At 39.0% G+C, this 17124-nt stretch overlaps 1 protein-coding gene across 6 annotated transcripts in view; it reads left to right on the forward strand.

Moving 5' to 3' along the window:
* ZDBF2 (zinc finger DBF-type containing 2) overlaps nt 1–17124 on the forward strand; it is a 39538-nt gene that overhangs the window by 2178 nt on the left and 20236 nt on the right. For 3 of the 6 annotated variants that reach the window (XM_073306545.1, XM_073306546.1, XM_073306547.2), the window contains exons 2-6: nt 4635–4755; nt 6433–6484; nt 7051–7102; nt 12563–12668; nt 14580–14707. In XM_073306545.1, the coding sequence (XP_073162646.1) occupies nt 6433–6484; nt 7051–7102; nt 12563–12668; nt 14580–14707 (338 nt within the window). In that variant the 5' untranslated portion in view covers nt 4635–4755. Of the gene's footprint in view, nt 1–4634; nt 4756–4787; nt 5456–6432; nt 6485–7050; nt 7103–12562; nt 12669–14579; nt 14708–17124 lie in introns of those variants that run through there. The other 3 variants (XM_073306548.2, XM_073306549.1, XM_073306550.1) reach the window with 3 other exon arrangements.

Genomic DNA, 17124 nt, shown 5'->3' on the forward strand with positions numbered 1-17124 from the left:
AGATTTCTGCCAAAATTGTTAAGCACAACTGGATTTCCTCTCTTGGAAACCACCTGACTGTAAAAAAAATATTGCTTAATCTGTAAACTCTGGCACAGGTACTGTCCCCACTTGTTAAAGCAACTCTCATCTTTTCATGTACTGTGTATATATACCTGCTACGGTATTTTCCACTCCATGCATCTGTTGAAGTGGGTTTTAGCCCACGAAAGCTTATGCCCAAACAAATTTGTTAGTCTCTAAAGTGCCACAAGGACTCCTCGTTGTTTTTGTCTTTATTTTGTTTTTACAGCTCCTAGCACAAAGGGGTCTGGTCCATGATTAGGGCTCCTAGGAACTACAGTAATACAAATAATAATGGTAGTAGTGGTAATACTGTTGGAAGATGATGGGTCCCTTTTAAGAGAGAGTTTTCCTCCATTTCTCCTTGGTTTCCTAGACTGGAGGATCAAGAGAGGTAGTTCTCAGGTGTCCTAGCTGGAACACCAGATTTCAGTTTTCATAGAAACCATAAAAATGGAAGGGAGCTTCAGAGTCCTACTACTCTGGCTCTTTTGGGTAATGTTGATTGCTAATTTGGTTCCTGAACCACTGAGGTCTAAGTATCACTGACCTACACCATCCTTGATAGTGGTTGTCAAACCAGTTCTTGAAAAACTCCAATGATGGGGTTTCCAGAACCTCCTTTGGATGCCTGTCCCAGTGCTTAACTGTTCTTATAGTTGGAAACTTTTTTCTAATGTTTAACTTAAATCTCCCTTGCTGATTACTTCTTGTCCTACCTTTGGTGGACCTGGAGAACAATTGATCACTGTCTTTTTTTTATAACAGATCTTCACATAAAGTTCAAGACTTATCAGGTCTTTCCTCAGCCTTCTTGTCTCAAGACTAAAGATGCCCAGATTTTTTAACCTTTCTTTGTAGGTCAGGTTTTCTAAACCATTTTAAATTTTTGTTGCTCTGCTCTGGACTCTCCAGTTTGTCCACCAGTTATTAAAGTTTGGTGCCCAAAACTGGATGCAGTACTCCAGTGGAGGGCTCCCTGGCGCTAAGTATATCGGGACAGTTGCTGTCTGGGCCTTACATAGGATCCTTCTGTTAATACACCCCAGAATATTAGCCTTTTTGCAACTGCATCACATTGTTGACTCATATTCAGTTTGTGATCCACTATAACCCCCAGATCCTTTCCAGCAGTACTACTGCCTACCCAAATATTTTCCATTTTGTAGTTTTGCATTTGATTTTTTCTTTGTCCATTGCACTTGTTTTTATTGAATTTCATCTTGTTTATTTCAAACAACTTGTATTCTAATCCTGTCCTTCAAAGTGCTTACAATCCCTCCCTGTTTGATGTCATCATCAGGTTTTATAAGCATACTCTCTGTTCCATTATCTAAGTCATTAATGAGAATATTAAATAGTACAAGTTCCAGGACAGAACCCTGCAGGACCCCACTAGATAATAAGTCTTCCCAACTTGACAGCGAACCATTTGGTAACTACTAGTTTTGCACTTTGAAGTAATTTCTTCCAGGTTATCTTTTCCTAGTTTACTTATAAGACTATCTGAAGCTTTACTAAAATCAAGATATATCACACTACATTTTCCCCTATTCAGTATGCCAAAAGAAGGAAATTAGATTGGTTTGACAAAATTTTGACAATTCCATGGTGGCTATTACTTATAACTCTATTATCTTCAAGGCACTTCCAAATTGATTGTTTAATCATTTGTTCCAGTATCTTTTGAGGTATCAAAGTTCGTCTGACTGGTCTATAACTCCTCCGGTCCTCTTTGTTCCCCTTTTTAAAGATAAGGTCATATGTTTGCCCTTCTCTAACTCCGTGGGACCTCACCTGTACTCCATGTATTCTGAAAGATAATTGGTAACGGTTCCAAGATTGCTTCAGCTAGTTCTTTCAGTATCCTAGGATGAATTTTGTGAGGTCCTGCCAACTTGAATGCATCTAACTTATCTATGTAAATGGTCTACAACCTTTTATTGCCCTATTTTGGCTTGTGTTCCTTCTCCCTTGTTAATATTAATTATGTTAAAAATCTGGTCACAATTTGCCATTTTAGTGAAGATTGATGCAAAATAGACATTCTGACACCGCAGCCTTCTTGGTGTTATCTGTTGATAGCTCTCTTTCCCTCTGAGTGGAGGACCTACACTTTCCTTCATGTTTTTTTTGCTCCTAAAGTGGTTATAGAACCTGTTCTTATTGCCTTTTATGCCCCTTTGCTTTTTGATTTTGTCCCTCCATGTTTGTGCTATTTTGCTGTACTTGTCCTTAGCAGTTTGTCCGTGTTTCCTCTTTCTGTAAGATTCCTTTTTGATTTTCAAGTCATTAAAGAGTTCCCGATGGAGCCATATTGGCCTCATTATTCTTCATATCTTTCCTTTGCATTGAGGTAGTTTGCTGTTGCACCTTTAATGTTGTCTCTTTGAGAAATTGCCAGCTCTCCTGAACTCCTTTTCCCCTTATATTTTCTTCCTATGGGACCTTTGTTACCAGTTCTCTTAGTTTCTTAAAATCTGTTTTATTGAAGTCCATTGTCATTCTGCTGCTCTCACTCTTTCCTTTGCTTAGAAATATGAACTCTATCATTTCATTATCACTTCCACCCAAATTGTTTTCAACCTTCAGATTCGCAACCAATTCCTCCCTGTTAGTCAGAATCAGGTCAAAAATCTCTGTCCCCAAGTCATTTTCTCTACCTTCTGAAACACAAAGTTGTCCCCAACACATTATAAGAACTTACTGGACATTTTGTGTTTTGATATATTACTTTTCCAACACATGTCTAGGGAGTTGAAGTCCCCCATTACTACCAGGTCTTGCATTTTGGATATTTCTGTTATGTGTTCTAGAAGTGCATTATCCATTTTCTCCTCTTGATTTGATGGTCTATCGTAGACCCCCTACCATGACATCACCCCTGTTTTTTCCACCTTTTTATTTTCACCCGGAGACTTCAATGTGGTCTGCCTCTCACCACCTTCTGCACCTCAGAACAAGTGTATATATTCTTGATGTATACAACACCACCTCCCTCAGTCATTTTGATCATCATCTCCCCTTTGCCCCTTTTTGTTTCTAACTTATCTGTTGCCTGGGAAGGCTGAAAGGAGTCTCCAGAGTTTCTTTGATGTCTATGACATTTTTATGTGCTATCGAAATGAAAATGCTGATTTTTTTTTTTTAATTGCCTTATGGTCATCTTTCGTTTGGTCTTCTGTCAGTTCTCATTAGCTCCACTTGTTCAGGACTCCTTACAGTTCTTCATGCTCAGTGACTGCTGTGTGCCATTTAATTCAATAAAACTAAACAAGAAATATCTATCTCTAACTGCAAGAGACAGCTACAGTAGCCCTGTGGGTTATAAATCTGCCATATCAACCATTCTCAGTTGATGCTAGTCATTACTATGTTTGCAACATAATACAGATTTTTGCAATGTTGAAATATTATTTTAAAGGAAGATTATACACATGTAATTCATTTTTAAGCAGTAATTGGTATTATTGTATTACTGTTACATTGAGCTATTTCAAGTTTAGAGATTCCTTAACTGAACAAGAGTTGTTCTTACAAAGCCTATGGATGAAAGAACCCATTATAAAAATATGGATCAAATGGAGAAATACCTTTTGACTTAGCTAAATTAGAAATTAAATGAGACTGCATTACCAAACGCACGAGGATTTGTGCTCCTTTCCCCATCTCTAGATTTTGGTAGGGGCCACGCAAGGCATCTAAGCACGAGCTTTCCCTTGCTCTACTGAAGCTGAGACCTGAGCATACTTTCAGCCTTTAGGATGGTGGTAAGCAATCAGGATTTAAATGTTTTAATTTGCCTACCAATATCCTTAAACATTCTTCTTGTCTTAGGGATATATTTGTCTCTCATGCTTCAACTATATACAGCAGAATCTTGGCAAACAATCTCCTCTGAAACTGATATTTCTCTGACAGCTATTAGTGGTGCTTGAGGCCTTACAAATTTACACCCTACCCTTTGTGAGTGAGAACATCTGGTCCATGATACTCCCTTGCAGTGTGAAAAGTGAGAGATAAGAGCCACACTGGACTTACCTCACTCTGGTGTTAAAATGTTTAAATTAATAACACTTATAAAGTGCTTTGAACATATGAAGTGCAGTGAGAGGGTCAGTTAATTTACTAATTTAGCTGGTTTACACAATATTAGCAGAAGAAGTGATTCTTCAAAGCATGTTGGTGGCTTTATCCATAACAATCATCTCAAGGCATAATTTGCTTTATGTTTAGGAATTACATTTCATTTACTGATAGACATGTAAATGCATGAACATTAACATCCTAATAATATACGTTGAATAAGGACTGTGAGAAGAGGAGTGAGATCATCATACGGGAAAGCGCAGGGAATGCTAAGGAATATATAAAAAGCTGTCAGCGTTTAGTAAGGAAGCTCTGTCAAAATTAATTTCTTAAACAAAAATGTTTAAAAAGAGCTTTGTCCATCTTGTGGACCAAGTTGCTGGCAGATCTATTCTATGTAGACTGAAACCTTTTCTTCTTTAGAATATAGAACAAACATATCAGTAACGAGCTAAAAAGACCCTTAATTTCATTATTACCAGATTGCCAGTGGAGATGAGAGTGGGTGAGTGTCATGTGCAGAAAATGGCCTCCTGTCTGAGATTGAGTGTTCAACAGCCTTGAATCAGCTTTTGGTGGGGGCCAAAGGTTGGCAACACCAAGGTTAGTACCTGAAAGTTTATTTTAAGTTTCAATTGCAGCATTGTAAGCCTAATGTGGGAAACTGTGGAGCTCTTTTGTATTCCCTGACACAAAAACATGAAGTTGGGTATTTTTGCAGTGTCATGTAGATCAGTTTGTGGATTGGCCATCAGGAGATAATGCTGAGCAATAAAGGTAGCTTTTCAAGCCTGGATGATTATCATATTTGTTCCATTTCATTCATGGCTTCTACTATATAGGTTTTTGGTCTGTGTTTTAAGTGTAGCTGAAGCCATTAAGCCATTAAATGAATTTGGCAGGAACATTGCATTGACCTACTAAGTAGTTTAAGTTCTGGATACATAAGGATAATGTTTATCTATTATGGGAGGAGACATTTCCTGATCTAATGTACAAAACCAAAGTGCAAATGTTCCTCTCCATAGAAATCTTTTGTAAAAGGAGATAGATGTATATGATTTAAAGCTGCACATTTTGTGACTGTGACAGGGTGTCCTGGAGACCTCACAGTCCTACCACACCCTGTCCCAAAAAGTAGCAGTGAAGGTGGGTCCTCCAGGCCTGCCTAGAGTGGCTGCAGGGAAGCAGCCAATCAGAATGGAGGAGGCTCATCTAAAAGGAGCTGCAAGGTGTGAGCAGCTCAGTTGCTGGCTGGGACCAAAAGGATGAGGCAGACTTGGAAGGCTGTGAAACTCTCCAGGTGAGGAGGCCTGAGAGAGACCCTACTCAAGCAGGGAACAGGCAGAGAACTTCAGCCCTGAGGAAATGGTAAAGTAGAAGCTGCTACGTGGGAAGTGGCCCAGGGAATAACAGCAGCAACTATTACAGGAAGTACCATGTGGCTGCTATTTATAGGGACCCTGGATCAGGATCCAGAGTAGTGTGTGGGCACAGATTCCCTCCACTTGTAGAGTGGCCAAAGTCCCAAGAAGGGGACAAGTTTAATTTAAAAGCCCAAGTAAAGGGCAGGACTTAGAGTCTCCAGGGAAGATGCCCTGAGGGCACTACTCTATAACAGGGCAGGGACGGGCTTAAAGCTAGCCCAGAAGGGGCTGAGAACTGAGCCCAGAGACAGGGCTGGAGACATTACCAAGGGCACAGGGACAGGCCCTATTGGACCTTTTACCCCAAAAGGAGTGTTTGTTCATGGATTTGACTGTGTGACTTAGTCCTCCAGCTGAAGACCTGCCTGACAAGGGCAACAGCCAACCGGGGGCACCTCGAAAAAAGAGTGTGTAGGTTCTTGCTCACCCACGGGGAGGCGCTCACAAGAGGTGAGTGTGCACTGTCACAATGACCAAAGCACTAGATTTTGGGTTTGTTTTTTTTTGCTTCCCTGGCAGATAATTTTCTTTTGAATAAACTGGCCTGCTGCATGCAAAGCCTGCATCTGCAGCTCTCTAGGTTTGGGTTGATTAAGAAGTCTTCATACAATGACTGGGCCCTTGGATAGTGGATCGTATGTGGCATTTGTAGAATAATCTAATGAAACAGGAATTTGTTTTGATCATGAAGATTCAGTTGAGATTAAATTATAATCCTTATCTGAAACAGTACTGTGTTTTCACAGTGATATCATTTTCTTGGGGCTCAGCCATGCTGACATTGAGAATAGGGTAAAAGCCAAGACTATGCTTTTCATATTTGTTTTCAATGGTTTTTGTATTTGGTTTATAGATGTTTGACAGGAGCAAGCCAACTGATGAAGCCTCTGCTTTTTCAGCACAAGGTAAGCAAAATAATTATTAAAACAAAAATATTGACCTTCAAAACACAAAAAAAGCATCTATTTTAACTGTAAAAATGTCAGTTCCCCTTGTTGTTTCAGTTGGGTTAGTAGTTTGTCAATTCTATTCTAATTCTGTTCTAAATTCATAGAATCCTAGATGTCAAGGATAGAAGAAAGACCTTTTAAATTCTTTTTAGGTGCAAGGAATTGTTTTATAGTGAACTGTTCAACACCTGCTGCGTTTTACTCCAGAGGTGACTGCATTATGATGACAGGTGAAGTGATTTCAGCATACAGGGCCTAACCTTAGTCCCGATTAAGTCAATAGAAAAATTCCCAATGATGTCAACTGTAAAAAGATAAGGCTTATAGTTTATGCAGCTCTTTGGGGGTGACTGATTCTGTATAAATGCAAGTTTTCCTAAATTTAATCAATTCTACTTTTGTTGTCCTATAAAACACATTATTTTTGACGCTGACAACTTAGTGCAATGGTAACAATGAGCAGTTTTGATTTCTTCTGCCTGGTTTTCTATCTTTGCTTTTTTCTTTTTCTTTTTAAATAGGTATAGAAAGACGAGGTATTGAAGGATCCCTACAACAGGAGAGCAATAGCAGGTGAGTTAGATTATATAATTAGCATCAGACTTTATTGCTTACAGTAAATGAACTAGGGAGAATCTAGCTTTTGACATTAAATTTGACCCTGTACAACTGATGATGCAATATTTTCAACTGTAGGGTTAATGGTCTCTTTATCCTATGTATAGGTATCATTAAACATGTACATTGCAGTTGTGCCCTTTGAGCCCTCATTAATATCAGCAGTGAGATTGAAGGTCAGCAAATTTCATTTTTGGCTTCAGAATTCCAGAGAACCTGAAAAAAACCCAGCAGCCAAGTAGCCCAAAGTCGTGTTTCAAGATTAGCAGAAGGTTTAAATGTGACTTCAATTCCTGTTATCCTCTCTTTTTATTAAAAAATAATCATGTAGACTGGCCAGGGTTTCTGATGACATTTATCTGTGGCTACATTAAAAAGATTTTTGATTTTTTTTAAAGTACTTCCTAATAAGAATTTTATATAGAAATTTTGATATTGCTGGGATGGAATTGTTTCATTTCTGAAGTTAAAAAAATCTATCTCTTTTGCTGCTACTTTTGTCTCCCTTGCTCTTTTTTCCCCCCTCATCCCTAACTTTTGCAATCTTTTTCTGCTCTCAGTCCCTCTCCTTCTCTCTATTCTCCTTTTCAGTTTAATTCTGAAGTCCAGCTGCATCTCTTCTGTCTCCATTTTCAGCTCAGACCTCCCATCTGTCTCCTCTGTTCAAAATTGTTGTGTCATTGCTGACTCTGTGCTTTCTGTTCCCGTATCTCTCAGGTCTGTAGATCTCTCTGTCACCTTCTTCTGCAGGGCTACCTGTGCATATCATTACCTCGATTTCAGTGCTTAAAAAATTCTTATCCAGGCTTTCATTTTCTTTTGCTTGAATTATTGTTTCCTTCTCTGTGGCCTCCCCAAATCCCAGCTGCTTTTCTCTAGTATGTGGTCATGGTAAATGTAGGTACTAGTGACATAGGGAAAGGTTGGAGAGAGCTCTTGTAGGCCAAATTTAAGCTGCTAGGTAAGAGGGTAAAGTCCAGGACCTCTTTGATAGCATGCTCTGAAATGCTTCCAGTTCCACGCACAGGGCCAGAAAGACAGACAGGACTTTAGGGTCTCAATGTGTGGATGAGATGATGATGTATGGAGGCAGGTTTTAGGTTTATTAGGAACTGGGGAACCTTTTGGTAAAGGAGGAGCCTGTGCAGGCAGGATGGGCTCCACCTAAACCAAAATGGAACCAGGTTGCTGGAGTGTAAATTTTAAAAGGTTGTAGAGGTTTTATTAAACTCAAGACTGGAGGGAAGCTGACATGTGCAGAGGAGCATGCGATTCAGGCAGAGAAATCCCTAATGGATGAGTTTATTAAAGGAGAAACTCTGTGTACTAGTAAAGTACCAGGCAAATTGGTTGAAACTGTAGTAAAGAACAGAATTATTGGATACATAGATAAATATGATGCGTTGGTGAAGAGTCAACATGGCTGTTGTAAAGGGAAAGCATGCCTTTACAATCTATTAGAATTCTTTTATGTTGTCAGCAAGCATGTGGGTATAGTGTACTTGGACTTTCAGAAAGCCTTTGAGAAGTCCGTCACCAAAAGCTCTTAAGCAAACTAAGCAGCCGTGGGATAAGAGGGAGCATCCTCTGATGGATCAGTAACAGGTTAAAAGATAGGAGACAAAGGGTAGAAATAAATGGTCAGTCTTCACAATGGAGAGAGGTAATAGCAGTGTCCCCCAAGGATCTGTACTGGGACTTGTGCTGTTCAACATATTCATAAATTATCTGGAAAAAGAGGTGAAAAGTGAGGTGGGAAAATTTGCAGATGATACAGAATTACTCAAGATTGAAGTCAGCTTTGGACTTAACTAAGAGTTACAAAGGGATCACACAAAACTGGTGACTGTGTAACAAAAGGGCAGATAAAATTCAATGTTGATAAGTGAAAGTAATGCATATTGGAAAGCATAATCCCAATTATACATTATAAAATGATGTTTTCTAAATTACCTGTTACCACTTAAGAAAGAGATCTTGGAGTCATAATGGATAATTTTCTGTAAACATCTGCTCAATTTACAGAAGCAGTGAAAAAAGTTAACAGAATGTTAGGAGCCATTAGGAAAGTGATAGATAATAAGTCAGAAAATATGATGTCACTTTATAAATTTATGGTACACCCACACCTTGAATACTGCATGCAGTTCGGGTCACTCAGTCTTAGAAAAGATATATTAGAATTGGACAAGGTGTAGAGAAGGGCAACAAAAATTGTTAGGAGCATGGAACAGCTTCCATATTAAGGGAGATTAAAAAGAATGAGATTTTTCATCTTAGAAAAGAGACAGCTAAGTGGAGATATGATACTGGTCTATAAAATCATGAATAGTATGGAGAAACTGAATAGTAAAGTGTTATTTACCCCTTCATATAACACAAGAACTATGGGTCACCCAATGAAGTTAACATGTAGCAGGTTTAAAACAAAAGAAAATACTTCCTCACACAACTCTGTCAACTTGTGGAACTTGTTGGCAGGGGTTGTTGTGAAGGCCAAAAGTGTAACTGGATTCAAAAAAGAATTAGATAGCCATTGATGGACCTAACCTCCATGAACCTATTAGCCAAGATGGTCAGGGGTGCAACCCTATGCCCCAGGGTTCCATAAGAACTTCATCTGCCAGAAGTTGGGACTAGATTACAGGGGGATAGATCACTCAAAATTGCCCTATACTATTTGTTTTCTTCAGCACTGGCCACTGTCTGAAGACAGCATACTAGGCTAGGTGGGCCGTTGGTCTGACCTAGTATGGCCATTCTTACGTTATTTTCTTACACTCCTTAAACAACTCCATTGGCTTCCCATTCATTGTACAGTTCAGATCAAAATTGTCTTCCTTTTAATTAAAATCCTTCAAGGGCTCACTGCAGCCTATCTTATGGGACCATGTCTTTTTATTCCCCTCTGAACTGGCTGCCTCCATGTCTTGCTGCACATTCTTGCCACTGTCAGAACCCCTCCTCTGCAGCTGCTGGCTGCACCAGTGTTCTGATATTGTTTTTCTTCATCAGTTCTCCATCTCATTTCAATCTCTTCTGAAAATGTATCTTTCCCCACTTCTGTTATCTCTTGATTTCTCTCTCTGCTATTATTTAACTCCCTAAGCCAAGGCTTCTCAAACTTTTTTATAGTGTGGACCACATATAAATCGAGATTTTGTCTGATGGACACTGTCCTTTCCTCTTCTTCATTCCTCCTTTTCATTCTTCCCTTCTTTCCACATTTTCTCCCCTTCTCTTCCTTGTCCTCTCTCTTGACCTCTTTCTTAAGTCTTTAGAAGGTGCTTGATGGCACTTTTGCAGATTAAAAGTGAACTGCAAATATTCACAAATTGCAGTGGCAATATGGGTATTCAACACAGTATTAATTTTAAATAGTTTCTTCATTTTTTCATGCTCCCACACAGCTACATCCTGTGCATTCGTTTGATTTTTTTCTCCTCAATAGTGTTCCTACTCTTCAGGAGAAGTATGGTTTTCACTTCCCACAGCATGGCAGTCATTTTGACATATAAATCTAAATCATATCAACTTTCTTGACATTTATACGATGGAAAATATTCAGGAGTTCATTTAATCTGCTTCATTAAAAATGTCTTTATTAAAAACATCTTTTGTGACCTGAGAGCATTCAGCACTTACATTTCAAGTTACATTTCATAGTTATTTTTGGGTGACGATTTAATCTCTCATTATCTTTATTTCTTTAATTTTTGTAATTATCTCTGGCCAATACCGTCTATAAATAGTGGGGTTATGACTATAAACTTGTTGTAAACACATGTGGGTCCCTGCGTAATCTGTACGGTTATATAAGTTCTTCAAGGCAGAAAGAGTGCTTTGGTAATTTCTAAAAAGAAAAGGAGTACTTGTGGCACCTTAGAGACTAACCAATTTATTTGAGCATAAGCTTTCATGAGCTACAGCTCACTTCGTCGGATGCATTCAGTGGAAAATACAGTGGGGAGATTTATATACATAGAGAACATGAAACAATGGGTGTTACCATACACACTGTAAGGAGAGTGATCAGGTAAGGTGAGCTATTACCAGCAGGAGAGCCGGGGTGGGGGTGGGGGGAACCTTTTTAGTGATCATCAAGGTGGGCCATTTCCAGCACTTGACAAGAACATCTGAGGAACAGTGGCGGGGGGGGGATAATAAACATGGGGAAATAGATTTACTTTGTGTAATGACATCCACTCCCAGTCTCTGTTCAAGCCTAAGTTAACTGTATCCAATTTGCAAATTAATTCCAATTCAGCAGTCTCTTGTTGGAGTCTGTTTTTGACATTTTTTTGTTGAAGAATTGCAACTTTTAGGTCTGTAATCGAGTGACCAGAGAGATTGAAGTGTTCTCCGACTGGTTTTTGAATGTTATAATTCTTGACGTCTGATTTGTGTCCATTTATTCTTTTATGTAGAGACTGTCCAGTTTGACAGTTTGTCCAGACCTTGTAGGTGTTTGGTGCTAATAGGCAATGGTCACAGACACCACCCTATACAAGAAACCGACTGACCGCTATTCCTACCTACATTACAGACCTAAAAGCTGCAATTCTTCAACAAAAAAACTTCAAAAACAGACTCCAACGAGAGACTGCTGAATTGGAATTACTTTGCAAACTGGATACAATTAACTTAGGCTTGAATAGAGACTGGGAGTGTATGGGTCAAAGTAAAACGATTTCCCCATGTTTATTCCCCCCCCCCGCCCCCCCGGGTTCCTCAGATGTTCTTGTCAACTGCTAGAAATGGCCCACCTTGATTATCACTACAAAAGGTCCCGTCCCCCGCTCTCCTGCTGGTAATAGCTCATCTTAAGTGATCACTCTCGTTACAGTGTGTATGGTAACACCCATTGTTTCATGTTGTCTATGTATATAAATCTCCCCACTGAATGCATCCGATGAAGTGAGCTGTAGCTCACAAAAGCTTATGCTCAAATAAATTTGTTAGTCTCTAAGGTGCCACAAGTACTCCCTTTTCTTTTTGTGGATACAGACTAACACGGCTGCTACTCTGAAACTTGGTAATTTCTGTAGCCCCTGCATTCTTTTTGCAAAACTTCCCTGAAGTATTCTGAGGGAAGAATCTTTTATTTTTTAAATTGTATGCATAATATCATGAGTGCTTGAGAGTGTATGGTGAATTCTTGCTATACGTGGCTGGCTTTCTTTTTAGGTTTGCATATGGTATTCAGGAAAAACTTTAACACTTCAGCAGCATGAGTGGATTTTAAGCTCAGCACCATAAATCCATCTAAACGATTATGCTAGAATATGAAAAAATACATTTTTGATAGTATAAGTCTTAATGTTTTATTAAACACCTGAAATATAATACATTTTATAAGTCTGATTTTTCTCACTGAAAACTACTAGTAATATCAGTAAACTTTTCTTCCGTCAGTATAAGCATACGAGAGCCAGAGCAGGCTGGACCTGGGTTATCCAGTGTGCAAAATAGACAAGGCTATTGCAACTGCTGCCACGTGCACTACAGCAATCTTGAACAGGTAAGACATTTGCAGCAGAGTAGGAAATTCATAGATACTGAGGTCAGAAGGGACCATTATGATCATCTAGTCCGACCTTCTGCACAACGCAGGCCACAGAATCTCACCCACCCACTCCTGCGAAAAACCTCTCACCTATGTCTGAGCTATTGAAGTCCTCAAATCGTGGTTTAAAGACTTCAAGGAGCAGAGAATCCTCCAACAAGTGACCCGTGCCCTATGCTACAGAGGAAGGCGAAAAACCTCCAGGGCCTCTTCCAATCTGCCTTGGAGGAAAATTCCTTCCCGACCCCAAATGTGGCGATCAGCTAAACCCTGAGCATATGGGCAAGATTCACCAGCCAGATACTACAAAAAATTCTTTCCTGGGTAACTCAGTTCCCACCCCATCTGACATCCCATCACAGGCCATTAGGCCTATTTACCATGAATATTTAAAGATCAATTAATTACCAAAATCATTTTATCCCATCATACCATCTCCTCCATAAACTTATTGAGTTTAATCTTAAAGCCAGATAGATCTTTTGCCCCCACTGCATCTGTTTTTCATCTCTCTAATTCTCACATCATCACGACCTGTATTAAGAGATGGTTGAAATAACAGGCTCTCGGTAGTGTTGCCTGACCAGCTTGTTCAAATGTGTCAATCTCTAATATTGAGCATCTTTTTTTAAAGTCAGTACTGAATGGAACATAACCATTTTGATAGATTCCTATGATGTAACCACCCATGATAGAAAAAACTATCATATTATGTGCTTATTAGGCTCCAATTACTTTAGTATCTGAGCACCTCCCAGATTTTTAAAAATAGAAATGTCCGTTTCTTTATTTTTTTTTCTTCCTTTTTAGGCTGTAGGAGAAGTTATTTGATTAGTTTGTGGGATTTTAAAATATATAATGTATGTGTGAGAGAGAGAAACTGACTGAAGAAAAGCTAAGTGAAAGAAATGAGTTGTGAATTTACTTCTGAAAGCGGTGAAACCTGTGGCAATTCTTTTGTGACCTTGGGTTCCATAGTCTTGGTCCAGCTCCTGTGATACAGTCATGCACTGTTGGTAGACAGTTTCATTATGTGGAACGTAGCTGTCACAGTTGTAGAGTGAACGGTCTCTGTCAGGTAACTCGTTCCAGACAAGGACAGAGACCTTGAACTAAGCTCTGTGTTTAATGGGGAGCCGAGTGCAAAGAGTGAAGCAGAGGGGTGATGCTAAGCTTACAGGCTGCTTTGTTTTGTACCTACTAAGCTTTTTCAAGGGGAATGTCTTCATTCCTAGAATCGCTATGTAATATGAGCTAGCAGTATGAATATGTTCAATATATAAACTGCATTGCGTATCCTAAGGACATGAGTATTTGATATTTTTTTCCCTGTTCTTTAACTCTACCATGGTCTGAAAGTGTTTGTTGTCTTGTGGGCCAATGATAATCAAATAGCAGGAATCTGTTTGGTCTTCATCTACCTCTGTATTGGGTTACAGATAATTTAAAGGTGTGTTCCCGTTGCGTTATGGGTTTATATTTCCTGAACATCTGAAGTTAAGAAGTTATTTTTCCCATCATCATTTGTAGAGACTGTGTACCAAGCACAACAGATGCTGTAAGATATATGCACATTTTTGGAAGCTGTTAATTATGCTTCAGTTCTTCAAGATGCTTAACACACATGCCCAATTTTGAGTGCATGAGTAGTCCTAATGACTACCCATTGGTTTTAAAGTTAGGCACGTGCTGAAGTACCTTCCTGAATCAGGTCCTTAAAGTCTAGAAGAGGAGGAAAAATTGTTTTTCAACAATTTTCATTGCAACATGGAGAATTTGAAACTTAGAAGATGAAAGCTACCTTCCTGGATAGATCCCTTAGTCGGTTAGGATACCAAGCTAGTGATGTGGTTTCTGTCTTTTCAGCATGTTTTCAGTTCCCAGCACAGACATTTCACCATGTACTGCAGGAATCGCACAGGTACCACCACCCTGATGGAGCGTTTCCTGCAAGATGTTCTGCAACATCATCCCCACAGATACCATGACAACAGGTATACTATACAGTTTGTTTTTATCTGTGTGTTGGTATAATGCATATGTGGTTCAGCATAGAATCATAGAATATCAGGGTTGGAAGGGACCTCAGGAGGTCATCTAGTCCAACCCCCTGCTCAAAGCAGGACCAATCCCCAATTTTTGCCCCAGATCCCTAAATGGCCCCCTCAAGGATTGAATTCACAACCCTGGGTTTAGCAGGCCAATGCTCAAACAACTGGGCTATCCCTCCCCCTGAGGGAGGGATAGCTGTAGAAATACAAAACTTCAACTACATTTTGCCCATTTTAAGGTAGGAACTTCCACACTGAAGCAACTTTAAAAGAAAAGGCTATTTACAAAGAAGGAATAGACGTGGCTAGTGTTTTAGGTATTCCCTTTGCACTTATTTCAGATCTTTCCGTTTTATCACTTTATTTAATTATTTTAATAATCATAGTAGCATCTGGGCATGTGACATTAAATGAAAACAATCCCCATATTAAACTAACAGACCACACACTTACAAACCCTTACCTCGTGTACATCAACTGTATACATACTAGACTGACAGTAAATTATTGATGCATTTGTTGAAAGAGTTCAGACGTATGCCTTTTTGATTATGATTAAGATAATTTGTGGATTATGTAAACTGAATTTTTATATGCCAGTGTTGTTGTTACCTGAATGTATGAACTGTAAGGGTAATGGGATATTTACGTAAACAATCCTAACTGGCTTCTTCAGTATTTCTCAATGCTTAGGTTTTGTATAGTACTGTTCTTTTCTGTGTGTATGTAAATTGCTAGAACAACCTTAACTGTAAGGTATTTTGTGTAAGATTATCAGACTGCCCAGCTGAAAGGAAACCAAGCAGGCTTCACGCCTGATTTAGTCTTCAGTAGGCACTCAGATACCAAAGTGTTGGGCACAGTATAAGAACATCAATAATATTGTACCTTAACACCCACCTTTCTACAGTCCAGAGAGCCAGCACCTTAATGTCAATCTCTCTGCTCTTCCTCAAGACAACTTTCTTTTGTAGAGAAAGTTGTATGTCCCCAAATAATACATTCAGATGAAGTGCTAGAACTGAGCTGGTAGGGAGTCAGTCTGTCTTGTCAGGAATTGGTCAAGTTGATATTAGAAGAGGATATGGCAGAACAATCTTTCAGGCATGTCCTTGTCAAATTAATTGTGACTGCACACATCAGCATAAATAAAAAGTAACTATTTCTTGTTTGAGTTTGAAAATGCTTCTCGTTTTCTCATGAAGAAAATATGCAAAGAACTTTGAGGCAACACCCGAATGGACATGTTTTGATGAGCTGATGAAAATGCAAGATTAATACATTTGGGGAACAAAATGTACTTGGTAGAAAGAAGCAGATCCCATTAAGTTGCAGAAACAGAGTGGGATGGGAAAAATAATGGAAAAATTAGTTGAGTGGCTGTGGAAAAACACAGCCCCAAATATAGATGGTGTGGGTGCAGTGACCCAAAGAAGAAAAAGAAATAAGTACATTGCTTTAAGTACAGTTGTGCTCTTCAAAGGGACTATGTAAAAATGGCAGATTCTTAACTTTCAGATCAGAGAGTGAGGTGAATACATTCTTTAAAATCAACCAAATTGTTTGCAAAGTTCCAGTCAGTTACACTCTTGGAAACCCAGTAAACACACTGAACGTGTCTAGGCAACATTGAAAGCACAGTGTGAAAATAATGTGGTTGCATGGATATGTCTGGGGCGTGACTTGGCTTGTAGAACTTGTACTGCTGATGATGATGTGTGAGAAGGAAGACCCCAACATAACTTTCAGATCCTAGGATGAGTTTCCAAGGATGATAGCTATACAAACCATCTCTTTACTTAAGCCCTGAAATTTTGTCATTAATTATAATAATTCTGGGAATTCTCAATATTCATACAAATATCCAGTCCTCTTTTGGATTTTTCTATGATCTTGGCCTAAGTGTTTTCATGGCAGTGAATTCCACTGTCATAAATATGTATTGTTTTATCATTTTTAATTTCCTGCCCTTTATTTTCATTTTCTATCCCCTTGTTCTTGAGCTATTTTCAGTCTCTCTTCATATGAGGTTTTCATGTCCTCAGTCATCCTTTGAATCCTATTGAATTCTGCAACATCCTTTTTGTGATGGTGTCACCAGTATCAGTGATCCAGATGAGGCAGTATCATTGACTTATATAACAGCATTAATAATATTTTCTGTATTGTACCCCATCCCATTTCATATGCATCCTAACATCTTAGCTTTGTTTGACTACAGCTGTGTGTTGAGCCGAGGTCTTAATTGAGCTGTCTACGGTGATGCTGCGGTCCCTTTTCTGAGCTGATACAGTTCATTGAGAATCTTATATGTTGTATGAGTAGTTTAATTTTTTCCCCTCCAATTTGCATGACCAATT

The sequence above is a fragment of the Lepidochelys kempii genome, chromosome 11 (genome assembly GCF_965140285.1).
Source record: "Lepidochelys kempii isolate rLepKem1 chromosome 11, rLepKem1.hap1, whole genome shotgun sequence".
In the NCBI taxonomy this organism is placed as follows: domain Eukaryota; kingdom Metazoa; phylum Chordata; order Testudines; family Cheloniidae; genus Lepidochelys; species Lepidochelys kempii.